The sequence below is a fragment of the Nakaseomyces glabratus genome, chromosome L (genome assembly GCF_010111755.1).
Source record: "Nakaseomyces glabratus chromosome L, complete sequence".
NCBI lineage: Eukaryota > Fungi > Ascomycota > Saccharomycetes > Saccharomycetales > Saccharomycetaceae > Nakaseomyces > Nakaseomyces glabratus.
The window spans coordinates 1310794-1337304 of NC_088962.1; the positions used below are offsets into that span (position 1 = coordinate 1310794).

Below are 26511 nucleotides of genomic sequence, written 5' to 3' on the forward strand. Positions count from 1 at the left end.
ATGCCCACGCCCAATACCCACACGCAGTGACACAGACACACTCTCTCTCTTCCAAAGTGCCCTCGTACACAGGTATACAGATATAATCGTACCGTACAACCGCACCGAGGGCTTGTAGATGAGTGTGTTACATCACCACCCACACACCACATACAAATGCACTCTGACATCCACTCAGAAAACACCGCAGCACCCGCCCCGCCATAGCATAACGCCCTTTTTGGGGGGAAATAGAGCTGGTGCGGCACTTTCTAAGAGGGAATGTAAATGAGACTCGCCTCCCTGCCCCCCCCCCACCGACCACCTGCGTGTGCTTCTGTGCTTCACTCCGCTGTGTGCGTGTGCCACTTCTCTGTGTGCCACTTCTCTGTGTGCTGAAATTTGGTTTTCCTTTTCCTTTACAGTGTGAGACAAATTTTCCTCAATATATAAAGCGGGAAGGGATTGGGAAGTCGCGAAATCAATCCCCCCAAAAAGACTAGCGCTGTGCAATTGAACAGAGATATAGAAGCGAGATAGAGAGAGCATAATGTCGCCAAGTCGTGAGGATAGTGTGTATTTGGCCAAGCTGGCTGAGCAGGCCGAGAGGTACGAGGAGATGGTTGAGTCTATGAAGGAGGTGGCCTCGAGTGGTCAGGAGTTGAGTGTTGAGGAGCGTAACCTGCTGTCGGTTGCTTATAAGAATGTTATTGGTGCGCGCAGAGCGTCCTGGAGGATTATCTCCTCGATCGAGCAGAAGGAGGAGAGCAAAGAGAAGGCTGAGCACCAGGTTGAGTTGATCCGCACGTACCGTGGCAAGATCGAGACCGAGCTGACGAAGATCTCTGACGACATACTGTCTGTGCTAGACTCCCACCTGATCCCATCCGCCACCAGCGGCGAGTCCAAGGTTTTCTACTACAAGATGAAGGGTGACTACCACCGTTACTTGGCTGAGTTCTCCAGTGGTGATGTGAGGGACAAGGCCACCGAGGCCTCCCTAGAGGCTTACAAGACCGCCTCAGAGATCGCCACCACAGAGCTGCCACCAACACATCCTATCAGATTGGGTCTGGCTCTGAACTTCTCCGTGTTCTACTACGAGATCCAAAACTCCCCAGACAAGGCTTGCCACTTGGCTAAGCAAGCTTTCGACGACGCCATCGCCGAGCTGGATACATTGTCCGAGGAATCCTACAAGGACAGTACTCTAATCATGCAATTGCTAAGAGATAACTTGACCTTGTGGACTTCCGACATGTCTGAAGCTCAAGATGAACAAAATGACGAACCACCAAAATGATGAATTCTAGCCACCCCCTGCTGATAAAACTGGTAATCACAACCAATGCACCGGCGTTATTTTCTTTTTATTTTCTATTTTTTATGTTTTCTGTTTTCTAGATCTTTTTGCCTTTTGTGATAATAATGGGGACCGCTCAATAGGTTCTTTAATTATAACAACTGTCATATAAGCATCTATTCCACAACCCATCATAACTGAAACTCTTTTTATCATTATCCTATTTTTCTAATCCCTGTAATTTTTTTTTTTCTATTTTTGTGGTCGAGTATCCAGGATAGTTTCATTTACCTCTTGTTTATTATCCCCCACTATCCAACACTTACCACTGCCCATATCCCAAATCCCAACCCAAAAAATATACTATACTTTTCTATTAGCTTCTATTTTTTTTTTTTCTAACCGCTATTTAATCTCCCAGCATCTAAGCCAGTAGCTTATACAACTGCAGGGATAGCATATAGAAATAGATACATAAAGCAATCAATCGACCGTATTGTACTCGCATTGTACTCGCATTTGTATTGACGTTAACCCCGTTGGGCTTATACTTTGATCCAGTAGCATGTCACATCATACGCCGTAGTTTACCCTTTTCGCTTCAACGAAGGAGGGGTCCCCCCTCCAAACATTTTGAAGTTTTATCAGGATAAAAGGAGCCCAATGGAGCACTTCTTGCAGCGCTGGTTAGCTGAAGATAAGGCCAAGAACAGCACACACATATATCAATATGCTATCAATTGCGAGCAAGAGGCCATTGGCTTTGAGTGCCAGGTCGGTTGTCGGTATCGGGCGTACCATGGCTACCGCGAAGGAGAAGTCGCAGCCGGTTCCAGATGAGAACGAGAACGTTGAGATCAGTTTGCCAGAGACCTCCTTCGAAGGATACATGCTGGAGCCACCTAGCTTGAACTACTCAGCCACTAAGGGCTCTCTGTTGCAGATGTTCAAGGACATGGTCATTATCAGAAGAATGGAGATGGCCTGTGATGCGTTGTACAAGGCTAAAAAAATCAGAGGTTTCTGTCACTTGTCCGTCGGTCAGGAAGCCATTGCTGTTGGTATCGAGAACGCTATCACCAAGCGCGACTCCGTTATTACTTCTTACAGATGCCACGGTTTCACTTACATGAGGGGAGCCTCCGTGCAGGCTGTCCTAGCTGAATTGATGGGTAAGAGATCTGGTGTATCTTTCGGTAAAGGTGGTTCCATGCACTTGTTCGCACCAGGGTTCTACGGTGGTAACGGTATCGTCGGTGCCCAGGTGCCAGTCGGCGCCGGTCTAGCCTTCGCTCACCAGTACAAGAACGAGGACGCTTGCTCTTTCACACTTTACGGTGACGGTGCCTCCAACCAAGGTCAGGTGTTCGAGTCCTTCAACATGGCTAAGCTGTGGAACTTGCCTGTGGTCTTCTGCTGTGAAAACAACAAGTACGGTATGGGTACTGCAGCTGCTAGATCCTCCGCTATGACCGAGTACTTCAAGCGTGGTCAGTACATCCCAGGTTTGAAAGTCAACGGTATGGACATCCTGGCTGTCTACCAAGCTTCCAAGTTTGCCAAGGAATGGTGTTTGTCCGGCAAAGGTCCATTGGTTCTAGAGTACGAAACATACAGATACGGTGGTCACTCCATGTCTGACCCAGGTACCACTTACAGAACCAGAGATGAAATCCAACACATGAGATCCAAGAACGACCCTATTGCTGGTCTAAAGATGCACTTGCTAGAGCTTGGCATCGCCACTGAGGAAGAAGTTAAGGCCTATGACAAGGCTGCCAGAAAATACGTCGACGAACAAGTTGAACTCGCAGACAAGTCCGCCCCACCAGAGGCCAAGCTATCTATCTTGTTCGAAGATGTCTACGTTAAGGGCACTGAAACACCAACTCTAAGAGGTAGAATCCCAGAAGACACTTGGGACTTCACCAAGAACGATTTCTTGGTTAGAGACTAAAAAATGAAAGAGAACTGCATTGAAGAACAATAGAGCTATGGTCCTGCACAATTGATAAATTGTGTACAAAATGAAAATATACTGACACACCTCTGTTCTCTTGTTTCTCTCATAATTATTGGTACGTATCTTATATTCCTATTCTTTAATCATATATAATAACTTATTATCACTATTTTTTTCACCTCAGCGTCACCTCTAAACTCATAACTGCTACATGGCATAGGGAGCGCTTATGAATTACTAAATATCAGTTTATCTTGATGTAACAATTGTAATTATAATACCGGCTGTGCTTAACTGACTAACATGCAATGCAATTTACTGTAGTCGTATATAATGAATTTTAACCGCCTTGGAAAAAGTAGTATAAAAAGGCTGGCAGAGTGCATCAGGACCATGTTCTTTCCTTTCTACCTCTGTTATGTAATAAAATGTATCTTTTAAGACTATCTACTATAAACAGAACGATATGTCAGCTACAGTCACTACTACCAGTGAGGCTCTCGACTGCTCAATTATAGCCATTGATGAGCTGCAGAACTATGGAATCAATGCATCTGATATACAGAAGTTGAAAGGAAGTGGGATATACACAGTTAATACTGTTCAGTCCACTACAAGGAGGAATCTGGTGAAAATCAAGGGACTCAGTGAGGTGAAGGTTGAAAAGATCAAAGAAGCCGCCAACAAGCTCGTTAAAGTTGGGTTTGTACCAGCTACAGTGCAAATGGATCTTAGACAAAAAGTTATCTCCATATCTACAGGATCTAAGCAATTAGACAGTGTATTGGGTGGTGGAATTATGACTATGAGCATCACTGAAGTTTTTGGAGAGTTTCGATGCGGGAAGACACAGATGTCACATACACTATGTGTGACAGCACAGTTGCCCAAATCTATGGGAGGTGGTGAAGGTAAAGTTGCATTCATCGATACTGAAGGAACTTTCAGACCGGAAAGAATTAAACAAATAGCAGAAAGGTACGATCTTGACCCTGATAGCTGTCTTGAAAATATTACCTATGCAAGAGCACTAAATAGCGAGCATCAAATGGAACTGGTCGAGCAATTGGGAGAGGAGTTGAGCTCTGGTTCATATACGCTCATAATTGTTGATTCAATTATGGCAAACTTTCGCGTTGATTATTGTGGACGTGGAGAACTTAACGAGCGCCAGCAAAAATTAAATCAGCATCTATTCAAGTTAAATCGGTTAGCAGAAGAATTTAATCTAGCTGTATTTATGACAAATCAAGTACAATCAGATCCAGGTGCATCTGCTCTGTTTGCTTCAGCAGACGGAAGAAAACCTGTCGGCGGTCATGTATTAGCCCATGCCTCTGCTACTCGTATTCTATTAAGAAAAGGTAGAGGTGACGAACGAGTAGCAAAGTTACAAGACTCTCCGGACATGCCTGAACGTGAATGTGTTTATGTGATTGGTGAAGGTGGTATAGCAGATTCCAGTGAGTGAAATGCCTAGCTCCCTCATAAAGGGTACTTCGTATTAACTTGACTTTTCATATTTTAACATAGTAGCTACTATATTTTTTTAATTTGCTAGAGATTTTGGTATTCAAATTGATGTTTCCACTGTATTAAAATAGTGCATAAATGGATATTACAATTGGACAAGAAAATCTTCAATATTCTGATTTGTTTAATATTGTTATTTATAATAAACAGAAATTTTTTGAGATTTGCGATAAGAACATTATATACTTTAAAGCCTACTTAAACCATTCCAAAAAATGATCTCAAAGATGTAAATCCACTTCTTTTGGAATTTGACCATTTGTTGGTTGATCTTGTGTTTATCAAAGATTCAGGATCATAATCTTCATCACCCATAGATTCGTTTATTGAATTGGTGTCCGCATTGAATAATCTATCGTTAATCTGTGATTTCCAAGGTGAATGTTGATATTTTTGCCGCCATATTTCAAGCTTAAAATAGCCTAGACGATCAATACTAAATAAATGATACAATACATAATCATACCAATGAAGAAATTTTGTTTTTTTTTCTACGTACTCCAATTCACAGTTAAAGTAATCATTGTTATCGTTTATTTCATTTTGAACCATAGCGCTTACAACATCATTGGCGCCCAATTCATTTAGACGATGGTCATATTTATAAGTGCGGTAAAATGGAGGATAGTCGGGAGAGAAGTGGTTAGTGTTGGTTAGTATTAAAGGCTGGTCATCAACCATAATAACATTCTTTTCATGGGATTGAAAATAATTTAACGTTTTGGAAATGGATGGCGACTGAGCGTTATACTTTTGGGAGTCATAATTTGAGGTTATTTCTCCTCTCTTATAGTTAACAGAGGGGTCGTCTTTAGAAAACCTATCCTTAACGTTCTCTACCAACTCTATAGAGGTATTAATATTTTGATCAATATTTTTTAGCATCCTATTATTCATTTGGTTAATTTTATCAAATGATATATATCCTATGAATTGTAGTGCTTCTTCCTGTCTGTTATTTTTATAGTTTTCATCAACGATCGCCATCATATTGTCCAATTATTATTCTAGTTTTCCTATATTAACGCTGCTCTTGAGTGATCAAGAAATGAATAGTATCTTTGAAATCTTATGGTAAGTACTAATAAATACAAGTGAATACCTAATGATATCATTAATGCATGCTAATTATAAGTGTTAAGATTGTGTAGTTCATTAAATATCTGTATTAGAATGGAACCAGTAATGATTTTGCAATACTTCAAAAATTGATTTGAGTTTTCTCTTTTGTGACTGAAAAAGCTCTGCCGCTAATTTAATCGAATTGGGAGATAACAACATGAAAAATGGAGAAGCAACTGCCAGCGCTACTGGCAAAAGAAAGTAAATGTATAGATTAAATCTGCGCAGTAACCTTTAATTTTCTTACCATTAAGAACTGTTGGCTTCATTATATTTTAAAGTTTCTTGTTATGATTATATTATATGAAATACAAGATTGAACACATTGTTTTAAAATCTTTATAATAAGTTTCTTTAAACTATAATAGGGAATGAAAAAACCCAATAAGAAATGCATATCATCAGTTTACTATTTAATTGGCTTAAATAAATCAGAATATTACACATGCTTGCTGAGGTAAGTAATTATGACTTGCAGTGAATCATTGTAATGGAAATATTGGTATTGATTAAATTCAGTTCCATCCTGATGTAAAATCATTTCATTCATGTGCAGGAATATATACAAAATAATCCAAATAAATGCTTAGTAATTGTATCCTCGGTTTTCTGCAAGATCTCTAGTGTTAAAAACAGCGCTTAGAAAATCAATTGCATAATATATTACAATACTCTAATCAACTTCTCAGGCGTGATATTACTGCCAGCAAAATTATCAGAATCATTAGTTTTAATAATATCATAGTCTCCATTGACAGAAGGGTTGAAAAGCAAAGCAATTACAACACCCGTTATTCCTAGAACAATTAATGTGGCCAGTGCGAGGGCTAGACCAATGAGGACTACAAAACCTCTACGGATTTTATAAGGTTTCTCATTTGTCTTGTGTGAAGATGAGGATGACGGTGCTGAACTACTATGTGACGAGCTTACTATTATATGGTCCGGGACAACGTGTCTAGTATTACCATAACTTGATTGGTCACGGTCCGCAAAGAACAAAGGAGTTGCAGTTTGACTAACTACATCCACCTCAAAATATGGATACCACGAATTGAAATCGTATATAACAGCATTAATCGTCCCATATTTCATACTATCAAACTGACCATATATGATTAAGGCAGGGTTAGAATCAGCTCCAAAATTTTCTATTCTGTTAATTGTAGCATTTGTTCCATCATCAAATATGTTCAAGTTGCTCCATTGTGTCACATTCCTAATGAATATGTCGGTGGAATTCCATCCTACTACTAGGTTCCTTACTAGAATAAAATCATCAAGCACAACAGAGTTATTATACAGCAATATATCTTGCTTATTGGATGTCAAATTAATCGATAGAAGATTGATGTCAGCTGTTTTATTGACTTCTAATTTCCCACTTAGTAACATTTGTGTATCATTAAACTTAATCTGACTTATATTACCTGTTATGGAGTTGTTCAGGAAGGATGACCAGTTTGAATTGTTGTAGTTATATAAACAGAGTCCCACACAAGCTGGATTAGAGAGTGAGAAATCACCACCAACCAAAGCAGTGGCATTGCTTGCAAAGTTAACTATGGCATTTATTTTATGCATAGTTAAATTTCCAGTATCATTTATTACCTGAGATGAAAATAAATCTATCAGAACAATTTGACTTTTATTTGAATTTTCTTGTATAGCACCAAGCAGTTGCTGACCATTGGAATAAAATACTGGCACAACAGTGCTTTGCCAAGTCCATGGCAATCGTTGCTTATCAGAAAGTTGAAAATAATTAACATTACCGGATGATAATGAGTACAAAGCTTTTGTATCATTGAGATAAATTGCTCCTTCGATAGTATCATTGTCAGATAGACTAAAGGGACTGTATGTTCCATTAGATGAAATCAATAGGGATTCATTTCCAATAGCAGATCCCTTATTCACAATATTTCCTACTAACAGCATATCGTCATTAGAGTTTTTACCGGCGTTCCTGAGGTCTAAATTTCGATAACTAGTATTTTCAAAGACCATAAAGGATGTCATATTAAATATAGTTGAGTTATCGAATACAAGTAAATTGCTACCAAACAGGGTTGAATTAAACGATGCCTGTATGGAATCATTGGCAACTATGTCCAGGGGGGTAATGCTCTTATTCAAGATGACAGCCCCATATTCCCGGCCTCTATGAGCAATCGAACCGAAAATTACTAATCCTTCTTCCACACTATACATTCCATTTATTAGACCACTTAGGTTGTTTTCTGTAGATGGCACAGAGCTTCCATTAAGACTATTGAGCTCATAAACACTACCGTTAGTGCTACCTAGGTATAAATTTTGATTTTGATCGACTGCAAATATAGATGCCCCTTTATTAAAATTTGATACGCCAAAGTCATCCAGAATAGTATAATCGATCTTACCGGTTAAATATCCATTATCAAAGGTAAAATTGGAAGGAGAGTATTCAAATATTCCGTTTAGATGTAACGATCGATCACCGTCGATCTGATCGCTAATAAATTCGCTAGATATTGAAACTCTCACAACATCAACAACACCAACTACTACTGTGGCAGTACCGGTATTGGTATTAATTCCTGAGTAATATTCCACTTGTACTGAGATACTGTTATTTAAAACCCCGGCAAATATCTGATCATATTTTAGATTATTGTTATTCTGGTATATAAGGGCTGACCCTAATATATTACCATTAGAATTATCAAAAGTTGTTACATTAACAATTCCTCTTGTCGAGCACGTGTTATCTTTATCGCAACCCGGTGTTACGAGATTCAAAACATATTCACCTGGAACATTAATTCCAACAAAATAGGTTATGCTAGGTTTTGTTCCCTGATTGGGGATGTAACTGTTAGCAAGATAACTATTATCATTAGCTACAGTAAACCAACCATTGCCTGAAAGTTTCACATACGAAGCTATATCATTGGAGCTGGGACAATTGGGCTCATTGAAGGAGTTATTCGGAAAAATTGGAAAGGAATCCTGATATATCTGAAACCCTGAAAGACCGACATTCTGGTAGTATGAATTAGATGCTACAAACTGCAGTGATGTAATAGGGAGTTGATTCACAAATGCAAATTCCTGATAATACTCATTCCATTTGATGTTAGTACTATTATTATTAATGAATCGTATTACGTCTGATTCTTGTGTTACATTCCCCATAGCATTAAGAAGTGTTTCTCTGGTGAATAATGGACAGTTTTCAGTACAATGTTTTATATCATGCGATATTGGGTCCAAATATGTTAAATTTAATATACCATTGCCAGGTATCGCGATCAATCTGAAGAGTGATATTTGATTGTCAGTAATTGGTGTATTATATATTCTAATTTTGGACAGTGTTAATGTATTTGGAAAATTACAAGTTATAACACCATATGATCCTTCGGAATACCAGGCCTGCTGATCAGAATTTGGACATATAAAGGCATCAACATCCAAGTTACTGTTGGCATTCCAAGTCGCTTGCCTTAATGAAATTTGTTGGCCAACTTCACTATCTTCCATACTTATTGAGAAGTTTCTAGTTCTATTCGTTTTAGAAACAAAGCTATTATTTTCCAACTTAGCGAATTGTCCTGTAAAAAGTAAGTTGTTATTCTCCAAGCGAATGATAGAATTTACCGTAGAATTGGACCCAAAACCTCCAAAGGGAAGAAGACTACTGCTATTAGTAGTTGAATTCCATTGCACAACACTGCGTCCGCTAACACCGTTATTATTGTAAGTTATGTCTCCTCCGAAATAAACCACTTCATTGTCAACAAATATACTCTTAACCATTCCAAGTTCTTTTTCAAAAATTGGCTGGTATGACAATTGTGTTAAATTCAGTAAAATCTGTCGGCTAAGCTCTATGCCTGAGATGGTCCCAATACCACTCAGAATAAAACAATCATCCATAAACGGGATTATATGTCTCATTTCGACATCTGTCGGCACAGCATCGAGACGTAATAATGTATTATTTGAGTAATAAATCAATTCTAATTCGTTCTGACTTGAAGAAGCAGTAGTAAAGTTCTGTTGTCCTTGGTAATTATAGTAATTGAAAGTTTCTATAGACCCCAATAATTGTATTTCATTATTTCGGCTCGAGCTGAAATTCAGCATAGGCCTATGTATTTCTTCTGCATTTAGTAAACTTCGGAGATTCGAGAGCTGGCTTGCCGATATAATATCTATAAGATAAAAAAAGAATAGCAGAATCATGGAAGTCTTTCCTGAAAATGAGGTATGCTTAGTGTCCTGTAATATTAGGTCAATATCTCTTTTAGAGTTTTAATCAAGTTTCTTTTGGCTTGATAAATATTATTGTAGATTGAATTCTAGCTTTCTATGTGTGAATCCTAAACCGCTATGATCTATTATGGAGTCTAAAAATCCGGTTAACAATAGAGCAAAAAATAGCAGTTTTAGATTTTATAATTGTTCTTAATGGTTAATAGTTTTATGATGTATGTCTACCAATAACTTACGCGTTTGAATAGATTAGCTTTCGGGAAGATTGCAGGTTATAAAACTTGAACCACCTTCTATCTCATCATTAAATTGCTTAATTTTTCGTGTTCCGCTTTTTTCCAGCTTTCGAGCAAGTCATCAAATGACCAAAAAAGGAAAACGGTAAATAAAAGAATGTGTATCATACCATACGAATAGAATTTAAGACTTATCATGTGAGAACTCAATAGCAATGATAGGAATATTACGCTCAACTCTCATATTTCTTTTAGGTAATAAAATATTTCTTCATACCCAATTTTGATAACCAAACCGTTCCTTAGTTGTCCAATCCAAGCCGTGCTCAAAATAGTCTTCTTTAGTAACTCGTGCTTTTTTGTAGGCATCTGTATGAGCGAATTTAGCCATAGCTGTCCATCCGGTTAGCGATTTATCTCCTGATGATATTTTCGCCCTACAAACCCAATCAGTGGGCAATTGCCTTTGAAGTTCTGACACTAGTCTATCAGTGAAACCAGGCAAGTTAAAATTTCCTCCCATGCATACAATATTACTCGCCATCAAGGGTCTCAATAACTCAGGTAGCATGTAGATACTTTCTAAGACAGTCTCAATAATACCCGGCTTCAGTGATTGTGATATCTCTGGATGAAAAAATGCTTCAGGGACTGAAAAACGTTCGTCAGTTAGTGTCAATATCTGAGCGTTATCGGGAAGAGCTGTCTTGGGATCTCGTACATACCCTTGAAAACTTGTTTGAAAATCTGGTAAAACAAAATCGATCTTATTCTTGCCTTTTGCTTTAAATGCTTCAAAATAAGATACAGGGTCCACATATAGGCACTGTTCTTTAATATTATTTACTAAGATACTTTCATCCATCACATTGTAATGTCTGAATGATATTGTCTCTTTGAGTAGACCATTTAGAAATCTACCACCAACATCTAATTTCTTAACTGCCTTATAGTATGGTACACCCTTAACAATAGGTATCACCCATGTACAATTGAAACCTGAGTCTATCACCAAGCTGAAGTCGTTGTATTCCTTGCCAGCTTCAATTTTTTCTTCAATGTCGAGCTCCCCATGATCAGATTTTCCAGAGATGGTTTTTATATTCTCATTTGTAGTGTAAAAAGGGATATATGCAGCTGTTGGTGCTTTGTACAGAGAATCGACCTCGTATTCTTCAAATAATACCTGATCCGTATTCTTACTCAGCTCAGGCAGTGTCATACAGGTCTCGGACAGCACCACATGCCTGTTCTCCAAGCTTTGCCAATCGATACCGAACTCATCTGGATTGTACAAACAGTAGTCCCAAATACAACTCTCCAACTCCCACGATGTCAACTGTCCCAACTCGTGCGGTCTCCGGAACACCACAGAAGAAATGTCCTTGATATTTTGGACCTGGTTAGAGAGATGCGTCACACCATATTTGTCCTTCGCCAGCGCATTCAGCGCCACTCGCGGCCGCACCTCGCTCGCCAAGCCAAACTTCACCTGATAGGAACCATTGTCTATCACTATCGCCTGATCTGCAGTCATAGCTTTTAGTTGTTGCTATTGGAAAGTTGCCGCTAAACTCAATATCAGTCAAAAAAAAAGTGGTTCAAATACAGATATTAAAGAAGACTCGCACGCTAACCAGAAAAAAGCTTGCTGAAGAAGATAGTACTTTATATTACTCTCCCACGCCTTTTAGCCGCCAAGATCAGCTAACCTGGGAGAAGAGAATATGATGTCGGCGGCAAACAATACCACTTCTGCTAAAGAATCACTGCACACATGCCAGATCTTCAACCAAAACGATTTCCTCAATTTGCCCAAGTAGAAACACAATGGAGAATTACCCGTACGAAGAAATAAAGTCATGATACCTTTTGTTCGTACACCGAGATACATATCCGTTGTTCACGATAAATATCTGAAAGGCGAATCTGAAAAAGAAGAATGAGAACAATGTGATGTCTGGGTGTTTTTTTGGTTATATGTGCTTGCAACTAAGAGAGTTAAAGAGCCGGAACTTCTCACGTGGATTGCTTTCCAGGTGTGTTCATATTTGATGGGGAAGTTGTTGGCAATACAGGGCCAGCTACCCGCAAAAAACCATCTCAGTTCAAATATGTCTAACAGCCAGAGAAAGAAATACCATAAAAGTCACATGATTTCATTAAATATCATTGTCTACAAAATATAGAACATGTGATTTGATACGTATACTACGAGCATTGATCTCTTCCTTTTCGTGTCTCATCATATTATTGGTGTATTTACATAGTAAACACCGATGGGCCTCCCGCTATAATTGATCTGTGCCGATCTGTCGCTTACAAGAATCAATAGCGACTGTTCGATTATACACATAGATTGGCGGCATAACTGTGGACAGTTCTATTGCTGGAAGTGGTGCGACATATATTCGTGGATCAGAAATATTGCGGACTATATTAGCCGAAAGGTAACGGCTAAATTATTTTGAGTTTTATTGACAAAGGGAGGCCGATACTCACCGATTTTAATTAAAGTCAGATAATATACTATTAAGTGCAGGCAGACATTCAATACTATGTCTGATAGGCCCGTTAGCAAGAGGCAGAAAGTCACAGAGGAAGATGAGGAGGAAGATGTTATACATACGCCGAAAGCTGTTACGTTCGAGCAGAGTCCCAGGGCTATAACGCCGAGAAACTTACTGGGATCTGAAAACAGAAACGTCTTGCCCACTGGTGGATCACAAAACTTACAGATACCTAGCCTACTGCCGCCGGAATCACTGGGTTCAGCCCGGGGAAGAGATTTCAAGTCTTACTCGCAATCACCCCCAAGATCGCCTGGAAGATCTCCAACGAGGAGGCTGAAATTGATTGAACTATCACCAATTAAGAACTCAAGAGCAGAATTACAAAAACTATACGAAAGTAAAAAATTGGATGTCAAAAAGGAAAGGCTATTCATACATCAGTTGGTCTTGAATGATTTCAAATCATACGCTGGTAGGCAGGTCATAGGACCGTTTCATACCAGTTTTTCAGCTATTGTTGGACCTAACGGTTCAGGTAAATCTAATGTCATCGATTCTATGCTGTTTGTATTTGGTTTCAGAGCTAATAAGATGAGACAGGACAGGCTATCGGATCTGATACACAAATCTGAGACTTTTCCAGACTTGAAATCCTGTAGTGTGGAAGTGCATTTTAAATATGTGATAGATAAGGATGATGGCTCAACGACTATTGATGAAACGAAGGGTAATCTAGTCGTCACAAGAAAAGCATTCAAGAATAACGCTTCGAAATATTTTGTAAACGGCAAAGAAAGTAATTATACAGAGGTAACTACTTTACTAAAAAAAGAAGGTATTGATCTAGATCATAAAAGATTTTTAATTCTTCAAGGTGAAGTTGAAAATATTGCTCAAATGAAAGCAAAAGCAGAGAAAGAGAATGACGATGGACTCTTAGAATATTTGGAGGATATTATTGGTACATCAAAGTATAAGGAAAGCATCGAAAAACTAAGCATGGAAATAGAGTCCCTGAACGAAATCTGTGTTGAAAAAGAGAATAGATTCTCGATCGTAGAGAGAGAAAAAAATTCATTGGAAAGCGGTAAAGAGGAAGCCCTTCAATTTTTGAATAAAGAGAAGGAATTGGTTTTAGAAAAGTCTAAATTGTATCAGTACAACCTAATGCAGGACAATAAAAAACTTGATGATGTATTAAATAAAAAAACAAACGTACAACAAGAGCAAACGAAACAAGAAGATGAATTTCGGAAAGCTAACTCCCACATCAGTGACATCACAGCATCTTTGAATGTTTTAAAAGCAGATTTAGAAAAGGTTCACACTGAGGAAGTCAATCTCTCAAAAACTAAGAGGACTTTGGAAAACAAAAAAGTGGAGAACGAGCAGATAGTCAATAACCTAGATAGTAAAAGAAAAGAATTTGAAGAGCAAAGTAAAATTCTGCAAGATAAAATAAATAGTACTGATCAAGAAATACAGACCATAATTGAGGAACAAAGTTCACTAGCAGAGGGGACTACAGTACTTTCCACAAATCTAGATATAGAAAAAGAAAAACTCGAAAATATAAAACTAAAATTGAGAGAAAAGACAGAACATTTGACTATTCAGATTGCAGAGTATGAAAAGGAACTTTCACCTTGGAATGAACAATCACAGCAATTAAAAAAAGAGATAAAAATTACAGAATCTGAACTTTCCATAATTGAAGAAAATCGTAAAGGACTAGAAAATGATATTGCTGGTCTAGAAAATGCCATATTGTCTCAAAAGAGAGACCTTGAGGTTCAAGAACAAGAAATTAAAAGTCTATTGGAACAAAAAACGAAAGTTATCCAGGAGAGAGAATTAGGCGAAAGGGAATGCAAAAATGCACAAGCTACCTTAGCTAACGTCAGGGAAAAAGTAGAAGCATTGAGACAAAAAGCAATCGAAATACGATCTACCTACTCTGCAACAGAAAATAATAATAAGGTTCTTTCGGCATTATTAAGACTTCAAAAGTCAGGTAGACTTAATGGCTTTCATGGTCGTCTCGGAGATTTAGCAGTCATTGATCCAAAATACGATGTAGCTATTTCTACAGCTTGCCCAAGGTTAAATGATCTTGTTGTTGATACGGTAGAATCAGGCCAACAATGTATTGAATACCTGAGAAAAAATAAATTAGGATATGCTCGTTTTATTTTGTTGGATAAATTAAACACTTTTAACACTAACAGAATTGATACACCTGATCAAAGTCAGAGATTATTTGATTTAATAACTGTGAAGGAAAAAAGGTTCAACAATGCTTTTTATAGTGTTTTAAGGGACACTTTGGTTTGCCAAAATATGGAACAAGCTAATCGAGTTGCATACGGGAAGAAAAGGTATAGAGTAGTCACACTTGATGGTAATCTTATTGATCTCTCTGGTACAATGACAGGTGGTGGCCGTAATGTCAGCAAGGGATTAATGAAATTAAGTAAATCTTCTAGTAAGGGTAGTGCCTTTTTTTCTCCTGAAGAGGTTCAGGCCATAGAAAATGAACTAAATCAAAAAGAAAACCAATATAAATCTGCTTTAGATGCCTATCATGAAATGGAAGAAGAACTTAGACGACTCAGGGATAGAGCTCCAGAAATAGACAATCTGGTCTCAAAAAAAGAAATGGATATCGAAACTGCACACAATGATATAAATTCGAACATAAACGTTCTGGAAGAAAAACGAAAAAAATTAGAGTCTATGAAGAATCAAAATGATCCATCAATAACATTATTGGCAAAGCTTAAGGAACTGAAATCAAAGCTCGATGATATTGATGTACAAACTAAATCTACTAAAGATAAAATAAAGACTATTAAAGACAAGATTATTGAGTTAGGCGGAGATGAACTGAAAAATCAAAGCCTTTTGGTCACAGATATCACAAATAAAATATCGGAAAACTCCAGGAGATTGAAGAAGATAAAAAGTAACAAACTCAAGAAAGAATCGTTACTGAAAAAGTTTAATAAGGAACTCACAGAAGCTAATGAGGAACTAACAAATTTCAGTAAGAATGCTGAAAATGCTGATATCGAATCAAAGGAGATAGAATCAAAACTGTTAGACATTAAGGAATCAATAGAGAATCTGAAAGAAAATGAGGTAAAATTAGAACATGAGATCGAAATGAAGCATAATGAGCTTGAGTCGCATCAGAAAGTTGTCAGCGACTACAAATCTATTTCACTGGAATATAACAATAAATTAGAAAAACTAGAAGCTTCAGAAGCATCACTAAAAAAGAGCATTAAAAGATATAATGATCTTTTATCTGAACTGACCATCAGAGATGTTACTCAAGTGCTGAACACTATCATGACTGAAGAAAATGCCTCGGTTGACAAATCTGACCCTAAACTTGAAAATACATCTGCTGTTATAAACGCAGATGATGATGGAATCTCTGCAGTTAGTGAAAATCAATCCTTCAATCATAATGATGAAAATGATGATATAGATTCAAATAAAATGGAAATTGATTCACAAGGTGGTTTCATCAATCCTGGAATCCCCGTATTATCTGCATCTGAGCTTGCCAAGGTAGATCCTCAAGAGGTTGAACTATTGATAACGAGTCTTGATGATTTTATAACCAGTTCAGAAGCAAATGTTGATGTTTTAGAGGAATATGCATTAAGGTTTGTGGAGTTTAATAAAAGAAAGAATGATCTTAATAGCGCAGTACAATCTAGAGACTCGGTAAAAGACCGACTAGAAGGAATAAAAAGAAAAAGGTATGATGAGTTCATGGAAGGTTTTAAGATCATATCTATGACTCTGAAAGAAATGTATCAAATGATTACTCTCGGGGGTAACGCAGAGTTGGAATTAGTGGATAGTCTAGATCCTTTTTCAGAAGGTGTCACTTTTAGTGTAATGCCACCCAAAAAAAGTTGGAGGAATATAAGCAATCTATCAGGTGGTGAAAAAACATTGAGTTCTTTAGCTCTTGTGTTTGCCCTTCACAAGTATAAACCAACTCCACTGTATGTTATGGATGAGATTGATGCTGCATTGGACTTCAGAAACGTTTCTATTGTTGCTAATTACATAAAGGAAAGAACAAAAAATGCGCAATTTATTGTGATTTCTTTGAGAAATAATATGTTTGAATTAACTAAGCAACTAGTGGGCATATACAAGCATGAAAACATGACAAAAAGTGCGGCACTAGTTAATGAAGATCTGGTAGGAAGGGCATAGACTATTCATAAAATTAATAGAGTTACATACCAGCAAATAATTTCATGTCCAATTGAAATGTAGCTAGGAAATAATTATTCAAACACGTACTATATTATGATTATTTAGATCTCCCAAGGGTTTTCGCGTATTGCTTTTGAGCAAGGTAAACCAAATTCTGAACTGGTACAACTGCTGTTTGATGTGTGAATGCGGGAAACCTTTTTCTATTAACACCAAACCACTCAACAGGAGGGGTGGCGTCACCAAGGTCCTTGATCTGTGGCATATCTATTTGAGGTTCTTCAACAGGTACATAATTTAACTTTGTTATGTTCTCTTCTTCCTTAATTCGCTTTTCCACATCCTTCTCACTTACATTAAATGAACCAGTTAAAACTTGAGACCTACGAACGGCAATAGCCTTCACATGTGTAGTCCACATCTCCTTCATAAAGTTAACTGGGCCCAAGTTCCATCTCACAGCAACCTTATCGTGGAATTTACAGGAGTACAAATACTCTAAAATGTCGCTTTTCTCTTCTTGCCAGGTTGTCATCTGTACACCCATCCTCGGTATCTCAATAATTGTACCGCCACGAATCTTAGATGCATAAGTCATGTAATCAGCAACAGTAATCTTCGATAATGCATCTTCATCTAACTCTTGCTTGGCTGTTGAAAGAGATAATGTTGCATCATAAACTTCCATATTTAGAGATGTAGTTAATTTCGCCTCAGAATGGGTTTCAGATCTAGCAGACACACTTACAACATTTATGACAACAACTTCAACATCGAATAATGATATAGGAGAAATTTGAAGTTGTAAAGAGCAAATACTGACAGTCAGATCGGTTCTTAATAACTGAAGGGATTTCAATATGTCTCTATAAGCCAGAGTTTGCTTATTTGTTTCCATATTAGAATCCTTGAGAGTTTCAATATAGGATATTTTGGTGTCCTGGCGCATTCTTATTATTGTATTGTAAATATCCAAGATATTGGCAGCAACAAGTGCTGTTGAACAGAGCTTGATCTCTTCGCAAGAAAATGAAACTTTCAGTAAATCGGGGGCAACTCCTACCATATCACGTTCGCTATGCAATTGGAAGAGAATGTTATTAACCGTACCAATTAAGAACATATGATAATCAAAAGCTGCTTTAATTTCAATTTTATCAGTATTTAGTGAGAGCGCAACAAGCGGAATATTGTCACGCTTAGAATCCTGTAGCCATATAACTTCAGACACCCAACTTGCACCATCTATATTGACAACACCACTTAATCTACCCTCGGATATCAAAAGCAAGTCATCCACAAACGCATGTAAAATTTGCCTCTTTCCAGAGAAGTGATCTGTTGCCAACCATGTTCTACTTAACCGTAACGAGATTAATCCAAGAGATGGTCCAAGATCGATGTCACCCTTTACATTAGTGAAAATCAAAGTAAAGCACCAAGGCAATTGGCTTTCATTATGAATGGGCTTATCAACTGATTTCTTCTTGTCTTTTCGAATAACCTGTTCTTGACTGGATGTTACTGGGTTGAGCAGCTCACTCAATTGCCATATGTCCAAAAATAGGTACAAATTCTGTAGTTGTTTGACATTGAAGTACAGATCAATATCTGATATCAAACTTGTTCCATAGGTGTTAATCCTATTCGTGTGCGTAAACAGCAGCGTTAGATCTAGGTAACCGACCCCAAACGAAGTGCTAGTTTCACGAGAGAATAAGTGCTTTATGGAAGCTTTAGTATCTTTGATTGAAAATGAAAAAGCCAAAGGCTCGTCAATGTCAAATGGGTTTGTAGTCATTGATACTGTAAGTGCTTCAAAACCTACATCAGCTTGAACTTTTGCTTTTGGTTCACAGCTTAAACTTAATTGCTGCTTTGCAGAAGTCACAGTTATAGCTAGGTCATAATCCTCTAATAATTTTTCATAATCGATGTTTTGTACTGAAGTAGGAGTTGTCTCAGAATGTTTATTTTCGGATTCATATCTACCGAAAATACTTCTGACATCTTCAACAAAATTTTTGACAAGCGGAGCGCAAGTGGCATAGAGAACATTATGTGTGGGATCGATATTAACCAAACATCTAATCGAATGATGCTTGGTATTCTGTTTTTCATGTTTATATAATACGTCAACAGATATTACCGGACTTTTAATTTCAATTGCAGGTGTTGGGTTTAATGATCCATCTGATATATTAAAGACACTGTAAGTACCACCATCATATTTAAAATGGCAATTAACGGACTTTATATTTTTCAAAATATTGTTAGAAGAATTAACAGGCTTGTCTTCTTTGATATGTACTACTTCTCGCTTTGGTGTTTCCACTATTAATTCTTTTTTCAACTTTTGAAACATTTTAATCGAATGAAGAGTTGATTCTATCGTTAACATAAAATCTGACAAGTATTTAACGTCTAAGGTCTCACCAGTGAAACGTACGTAAACGTCTTTCATTCCTTCAATAACCTTCCACCAAAACAAAATCTGCATGTTTGGTAAGTAGAACCTATTGAATAGTTCTTTCACATTGGTTTCAGGATAAAAAGTAGAAGAGGTATTACCTTGCGCGGCAGCAAAATAAGAATCAATAACTGTAAGTTTTCCCATACAATTCTCATATGCTGAAAATAGTCTACTATATCCTGTAATAAGTCCCTTTGGAGGTCCTAATTCATATTCAAATAGCCAACCCACACAAAGATTGTACGATAGAAAGTGGATAGAATTAATTGACGAGAAAAAAGATGTCTCATTACTTTTAATTGAATTTGTATCTTGTTGTTTATCATCGCTCTTTGCAAACGATTGCCACAAAGATTTAGAGTGATACTTGAGGTAATGCTCTGATAATTTATGTCCTTGATTAAACCCCCAGAGTAAACGTAGTAAAGAATCGGGTGAAAGACATATTCTTGCATGTGAGCTTTCGACTTGTATAGACCGGCTATTGTCATCAACTCTCTGTAATGTTGAAACATTCACCGCAATGTCGATTACTTTTGAAAGACCATCGGGTAAAGAACTTTCTTTAATGAGGAAAAGAATATTCTCAACAGACATGTGTCCCGTGATGTCTAAATTTCCTGACGGTGCACCGTTAGCGTTGGAGATGGAACTCACGTATGAATGAAATTCCATGACGTAATAAGTAGAAGTCATTGGGATAAGAATACCAAAGTAATCGATGCTGGAATCTAGTGACCACAAGTATTCTGTTTTCTCCTGGTATGACTGGGGTGTGCTTTCCTTGTCATCAGATATGGAAAATAATGGTTTCAATGTTTGTAACAAATGAACACTTTCTGATGCCACACGTTCATCTTTCAGAAAACTATAGACAATATTTTTTGGTTCAGAAAAGGTTAGTTTTACTAAATTAGTTGAAAGGTTAATGTCCACTAACTTTGGTTTAGATGATGAAACATTGACACGAATTTGAAGTTTTTTCATGGACAATCTCATATATTGCTCCTTAGTTTGATCAGAAGTTAAAAAAAAATCAGTATCTTTCAATTTTATTAGCCACGAGTCAGAATCAAATTTGTTGTAGAAGAAATCAATTTGTTTTGCTGAATTTTTTAATGCGAATGGAGAAACAGGCATAATGTCCATGCTAACATTTGAAAACAAGCAGGAAGCAATAACGTTACTTTTATTGGGATCATAAACAGTAGGGTGCTGAGTTAGTCTTCTTTCAAGCTCTAGTTGTTCGCTAATTTGGTCTATCTTTAATTTTATATCCTTTATAGCTTCTACTAATCTTTCGGTTTTAGCCATGGTTCTAAAATGTATACTAGATGATTTTGAATGGATTAAGTAGGTTGGCCGCTGTGCCCATGTATCAGTTGTAAATGTCGCATAGAAATTAGAGACACGACCCTCAGCGAGAACAGAGTTTATATGCTTTAGTACTAATTCGGTATGTTTCGAAAACAATACCACAGACCCAGCCTGTGCAGTTGAATCCTGTAAGTTCTCCCACAAAACACTGATCCTACCATCATTTACATTCATATTTAACTTTGTTGCGTCCATCACTAATTGTATGTCACAACTATTCACCATAAATGCAGCATTCATTTTGAATGGTTTAGGTATAGTATCCTGAGGAGGTTTAACAGGTTGTTTCTCACTCCCTTCAGTTAAAATAGGAATAAGTTTCTGTAGTTTCAATAATTTAGTTGATAGTTTACCCTTTATAACATCAACTGTACCACTTATATCTATTAGTTCCTCTCTTTGCAAACTGTTTTCTTTAGGTTCGGTGCTCGATGGAGTCAGCTCTAAGAGTAGCTTTGCGTTGCTAACAACAATACTATGGTCGACATCGTAATTTGTACTATACACTGTCATGAAAAAGTTACCAATATTGAGTTTGAACAGTTTCTGTAACGATTGCTTTTTCTTTTCTGCATGATCATTCAAAAATAATTTTCCATATATATAGGACCTAGCAACATCTGAGAACTCCCAACTTCTCCAATTGGAAAAAATTGACATGAATATACTTCTTGCATCCTGTGATGGGTCAAATTTTCTATCTCTTAAAGGTTGGCCAACATTCAGGTACCAATCCTTGGGCAAATATGTTAAAATATGCCGCAAACGAGTTATAATTTTCCAGCTTTTATTTTCCCTCACGTGTCCTCTTGAAAGTCTCATAATGAAAGCTGGCTTTGTAATGACATAAGGATCATGACTAATTTGATAATACTCACTAGCGGCTGTTAATCTTGAAATAAGTTCTTTTTGTGACTCTATTCTATTATTCTGTATTCTGTTGTAAGACTGCAACATATCCAGAAAAAAATACTTTTGTCTAACAATGTATTTGAAAAACCATTCAACTTGAGCGTCATCAACCGTGATATCTGCACTAGATACGCTAATGGAGTTGACCTGCTTTTCAATAGCAGTGGACCAGAATTCAAATCCTTCCACGCCAACTGTTATTGCTGGCGGTCTTTCCTGAGTCGGAATTAATCCTGGTTGCTGCACAACTGTCAATCTGACAGCCTTAATTTTCGCCAAGACCGTCATCTCTAGTAAATTTTTTTCGGAGTTTTGTTCCAATGTTTTTTCTGTCAAAGCAAAGTCCATCTTGTCGAAAAACATTGAAACGTTGTCACTCTCCTTCTCCCCCCAGAACAAATTGAAATGCTTAATCTGAACCTTAACATTAGTCATCGTTGTCACACCATCGTGTATACTACTTAGTCTTTTGACAATACCAATCTCAATGCCATCAATAATTTGTACTGCATCTTGGTCATAAATGTGTTTTAGTAATTTCTCGATTGTAGTGTATAATGCTGGGTTTATATCAATTACTATTGATTCAACTTTTACAACGTAGTTATCAGATTCAACAGCATAATCGGATAAAGTAATTGGATTTGAATGAGTTCTTTCAGCCCCGATACCAGTTATTGCCCTGGTAGCCTCGATAGCAGAAAGTTCTAAATTTTCAACACTACTTTCTTTTATATCATAGTTTCCTTCGAACAAGCCCATATAGTCTTCCAGCAAATCTTCCAAAACATACTCTATAGTGTCAGCTGTTAATGGAATAGGAAGCGGTGGCAAAGAAGATGATGGGGCAATAGCGCCAAATAACTCATTATAAATACGAGATTTTTGATATGATTCTGGTAATAAAAATGCACATCTATGATATGGAGCATCATTCAATACAATATAGTCTCTTTGAATTTTGCGGTGTTTATTGAAATCTTGATTCTGAACAAAGTTTGTAAAGTTCATATCAACTTTAAAATTCAATAGACTCAAATCATTGTCTTCATTTGAAAAAATGTTAAATTCGAGGGAAGGAATTTTTATGTCCATTCTTTTGGAATATCTTTCATTTTCAAAATCAATCAATGTAAAACAAAATCTTTCCAGTTTCAAGTCAGCATGTGCCGTAGTATCAACATCATTCAACCTAATATCTATTGTATTAATGAATATTGTAAGTGACGTCATATCATCAATAATTTCCGTTTCATATAGAAGTATATTTTCAAGATCTTTGTAGCCAAAACCGATTTTATAAAAGGCACCAAACAAACCTTGCAAGAAAAACATGTTGGAATCAATGTTCAAGTGGCCGAAGTCCATATCCCATTGACAGAAATATGTAGGCTCTGTCGGTGGGAGTCCATACATTCTGTGACCATGAATATAAATATCAGAAAGTGTTCCATGTACTTCGTGATCTTTACCATTATTCAAATGAACATATTCATATATTTCATCGGCACGCTTGCCAACGTATCTTTTCAGGTTTATATCACAGGCGGTTGCTAAAATATCCATATAATAGTTGCAGCTTCTAAGATCAACAATGAGCTCGGCAAAATGTAGAGCAATACATGGATCTGCATTATAAATCGTTTCCGGTAGAATTAAAGCACCGTCCCAAACGGAGAATGTAAACCAAATATCTGTTTCGTTTGATGTACGCTTAAGATCCGATTTTTTTAAACTATGTTTTTTCTTGGCTTTGGGGTTCTTATCAGAGCTATTAGATGATATTCGTGATACAGACTCATAGCTGGAGAAATCGTCATCTCTTCTGTCTTCTGAAATAATATTTTCCAAATCAGTAGGTCTTGTATTGCCTGTATACTCTTCAGATGTTACAAAATGAAAAAACTCTCCAAAATAATTCATTTTGACATTAATCAAGTATCGAATAACAAATCCGTATATGTGCAGTGCAGTACCACGACTTGAGCATTCAACTGTTAATGTATCAACATTGTCAATATCAAGCTCGGAATAAATAAGGTAAGAACCCTTTAATCTGAAATCATGTGATCTACCAACTTCTTTATTTCTCATGAATTCATTTAGCGTATTCCATGGAGGTGTATTTAACAGCAAACGAAACATTGGAGTGTAAATGTCGTAAGTCATATTAGTAAAACGTGATGTGATAGTTTTCTTTGGTACCATAACGTTCATTGTCAAATCATCACCATGAATGGATAAGTAGCAATTCTCATTGAAATCCAGAGGATTATTGACAATATTATGGTCATTGACATTCAAGTAGAAAGAATACCCTTTCATGTTCCATTTGATATGATATACAAATGGTCTGAAAAGCTCATACGGTACAGGCTCTCCAGATGAAAAATCTGTTAATGTATCAGCGATTAGAGTGACGTGCTCCCGTAGAAGAAACAATTCTAACTGATTTGAATCCATAATAATGGTCCAATTAGCTTCAGCATTCCAGCCTAATGGGTAGCCGATATCACAATTGAAGCTAAAGGATTTGCTTTTAAGAAAAATATCATGGTTGACACTAGACCGAATTTCAGTGTCTACCAATTGTACATCAATTGTATTTTTAAAACCTTTGGATGTGGGACACATAGCAAGATCAAATATACCACAGCTGTCTCTAGATACTTTTATGTCTATCCAACCGAATGGTCTATAGTCATCGTTTGTTTCTTTATAATGCATTAAAAACTCAACATCTTTACTGCTTTCTCTTGTTGGGATTCTCCAGGTAACATCCTCCATAGCGTTGATTGTTAATTTAAGTACCGTATATATTCTTTTGGAGCCAGGTTTTAACTTCTTGATTGGTTTTGCAGTTCTTGAAACGGAGGGTGATAATAAACTTTGTAAATGATTTGTTTGTCTTTGAGCCCATGGACCATAACATACCGTACCCCCAAATATGTTTATCTCGAAAATATATTGTGGGGGTGCCATATTATTGCCGACATCCGGACCGTCGGCATAGGATGATGGGGGATGCGCACCATGCGGCACCCACCCAGGCATATCATAATCATGATGAATTGTAACTCGCGGACTTTTCAGCAAACTGGTAAACTTTGCATATTCATGGCTTGATATGTCAAATTCTATATCATCAAACTCATCAAATTCTCCAAACATATCGTTTCTATACATTGATAAACCTTTCCATTTCTGCATAAAGTTATCATGTGGTTGTTCTTTTCTTCTATTGGATTTGAAAGGAAATGGGACTAACTTGAATATCCTGGTGAAACGATGCCATAATCTCGACAATTTTCCCTTATCAAATTCAAAATTCCTGGATTTTTCATTGTCATAATCTATGTTTTGTTTCATCATAATTTCAAGATTCTTTAATCTTACCTCATATTTCATTCTATAGAGATCAAGTTTTGATGGAGCTTCTCCAACATCTTGAAGGGCAACAGCACTTTCAAAACTTAGTATTAGCACACATGGAGTGAATTTGTTACCAATCAAAATAGAACCTTTGTTCAATAAAGCCTCAATGGGCAGAGCCTCTAAGTATCTTGGTAAGGTTTTTCTAGTATCATTCTGAAAGGTTCGATCATTTGCTATAGTTTCTTCATCTGTAGAATTAGTAGCTGAAGAAGTTTCCTCAATTTTATCGTCACTGCTACCATCACTTGATGGATCTAGAAAATCGTTTTCAGCCATAAACTTTTCAAATTTCTCTCTTTCAACTTTCGATAATACATTAACAATATTATCGTAGGCGTAAGTGCGATTATAGATGAACATTTCAAACCCTTCACATTCAAATAAGAATCGGCACGGCAGTTTAAGTTGTTTCTCCATATAGTTAGCGATGTCAAACTTCGTATCATCTTCTGAATTACCGGAGCTACCAGCAGAAGCGTGTGCCATTTGGGCAACACGGTACTCAGATTTCCTAGTTCTTATGAGCCAATATCGCCATGTAATGCTTCCTTCCAGAATCGTTATTGTTCTGTCTTTATCAATGATTGTTAAGTTCTTGAAAAATACTCTTCCTGCTAGTAGAGAGATTCTCAGTGCTCCTATGCTAACTTTTACCTTCGCTTGCTTCCACAAAAGCCACTCTAATATGAAAGTAACCCCATAGGCAAACGCTCTAGATAAGTAGAATAGTGTTGCAAGGGTAAGAATAACTGTCAGAATCCAATCCACCAGAAATACCCAGCTGAAATTCCTCTTGAATCCCAAAGATTCACCTCTAAACCCCGCTGAAGATTGGAAGTAACTCATATTCCTCGTGTTATCTTGCCTTCTACAATCTCAACAACAAGTGTTCTGAAGAATTATTCCTCGAAGACAAGTATGATAACTTGGTATTACCTACAACAGTTCACTGCTAAGTTATTTTACTCCAATATTTATAACACCGACAGAGGGTAGAATTGTGATCAAAAGAGGAATTCTCAGATCAATTATAGTAGCGCTGCACTGACACCAGTTTATAGCAATATTAAGTACCAACACCAGCTTACTGATTTGTATTTCTTGGTGTTTTGTGAATGGTTTTAGCCTTCGATATTGTTGAAATAGGCGACCGATGA

At 37.0% G+C, this 26511-nt stretch overlaps 8 protein-coding genes across 8 annotated transcripts; 4 read left to right on the top strand and 4 right to left on the bottom strand.

Moving 5' to 3' along the window:
- Window positions 1-529: 529 nt before the first annotated feature.
- BMH1 (14-3-3 family protein BMH1) lies at window positions 530-1282 on the top strand (the record flags this gene model as incomplete). Its single annotated transcript, XM_449292.1, has 1 exon — window positions 530-1282. The coding sequence occupies one exon, from the start codon at window positions 530-532 to the stop codon at window positions 1280-1282; it is 753 nt and encodes a 250-aa protein (XP_449292.1).
- A 730-nt stretch (window positions 1283-2012) lies between these two features.
- PDA1 (pyruvate dehydrogenase (acetyl-transferring) subunit E1 alpha) lies at window positions 2013-3239 on the top strand (the record flags this gene model as incomplete). Its single annotated transcript, XM_449293.1, has 1 exon — window positions 2013-3239. The coding sequence occupies one exon, from the start codon at window positions 2013-2015 to the stop codon at window positions 3237-3239; it is 1227 nt and encodes a 408-aa protein (XP_449293.1).
- Window positions 3240-3711: 472 nt separating this feature from the next.
- DMC1 (recombinase DMC1) lies at window positions 3712-4716 on the top strand (the record flags this gene model as incomplete). Its single annotated transcript, XM_449294.1, has 1 exon — window positions 3712-4716. One exon carries the CDS (start codon window positions 3712-3714, stop codon window positions 4714-4716), a length of 1005 nt encoding a protein of 334 aa, XP_449294.1.
- A 260-nt stretch (window positions 4717-4976) lies between these two features.
- Window positions 4977-5768, bottom strand: ISC10 (Isc10p; the record flags this gene model as incomplete). Its single annotated transcript, XM_449295.1, has 1 exon — window positions 4977-5768. The coding sequence occupies one exon, from the start codon at window positions 5766-5768 to the stop codon at window positions 4977-4979; it is 792 nt and encodes a 263-aa protein (XP_449295.1).
- A 795-nt stretch (window positions 5769-6563) lies between these two features.
- On the bottom strand, window positions 6564-10034 carry RAX2 (Rax2p; the record flags this gene model as incomplete). The annotated part of the gene is made up of 1 exon (XM_449296.1): window positions 6564-10034. The coding sequence occupies one exon, from the start codon at window positions 10032-10034 to the stop codon at window positions 6564-6566; it is 3471 nt and encodes a 1156-aa protein (XP_449296.1).
- A 636-nt stretch (window positions 10035-10670) lies between these two features.
- On the bottom strand, window positions 10671-11936 carry ARP6 (Arp6p; the record flags this gene model as incomplete). Its single annotated transcript, XM_449297.1, has 1 exon — window positions 10671-11936. The coding sequence occupies one exon, from the start codon at window positions 11934-11936 to the stop codon at window positions 10671-10673; it is 1266 nt and encodes a 421-aa protein (XP_449297.1).
- Window positions 11937-12957: 1021 nt separating this feature from the next.
- SMC4 (condensin subunit SMC4) lies at window positions 12958-17154 on the top strand (the record flags this gene model as incomplete). The annotated part of the gene is made up of 1 exon (XM_449298.1): window positions 12958-17154. The coding sequence occupies one exon, from the start codon at window positions 12958-12960 to the stop codon at window positions 17152-17154; it is 4197 nt and encodes a 1398-aa protein (XP_449298.1).
- Window positions 17155-17254: 100 nt separating this feature from the next.
- On the bottom strand, window positions 17255-26200 carry CSF1 (Csf1p; the record flags this gene model as incomplete). The annotated part of the gene is made up of 1 exon (XM_449299.1): window positions 17255-26200. The coding sequence occupies one exon, from the start codon at window positions 26198-26200 to the stop codon at window positions 17255-17257; it is 8946 nt and encodes a 2981-aa protein (XP_449299.1).
- Window positions 26201-26511: the final 311 nt, after the last annotated feature.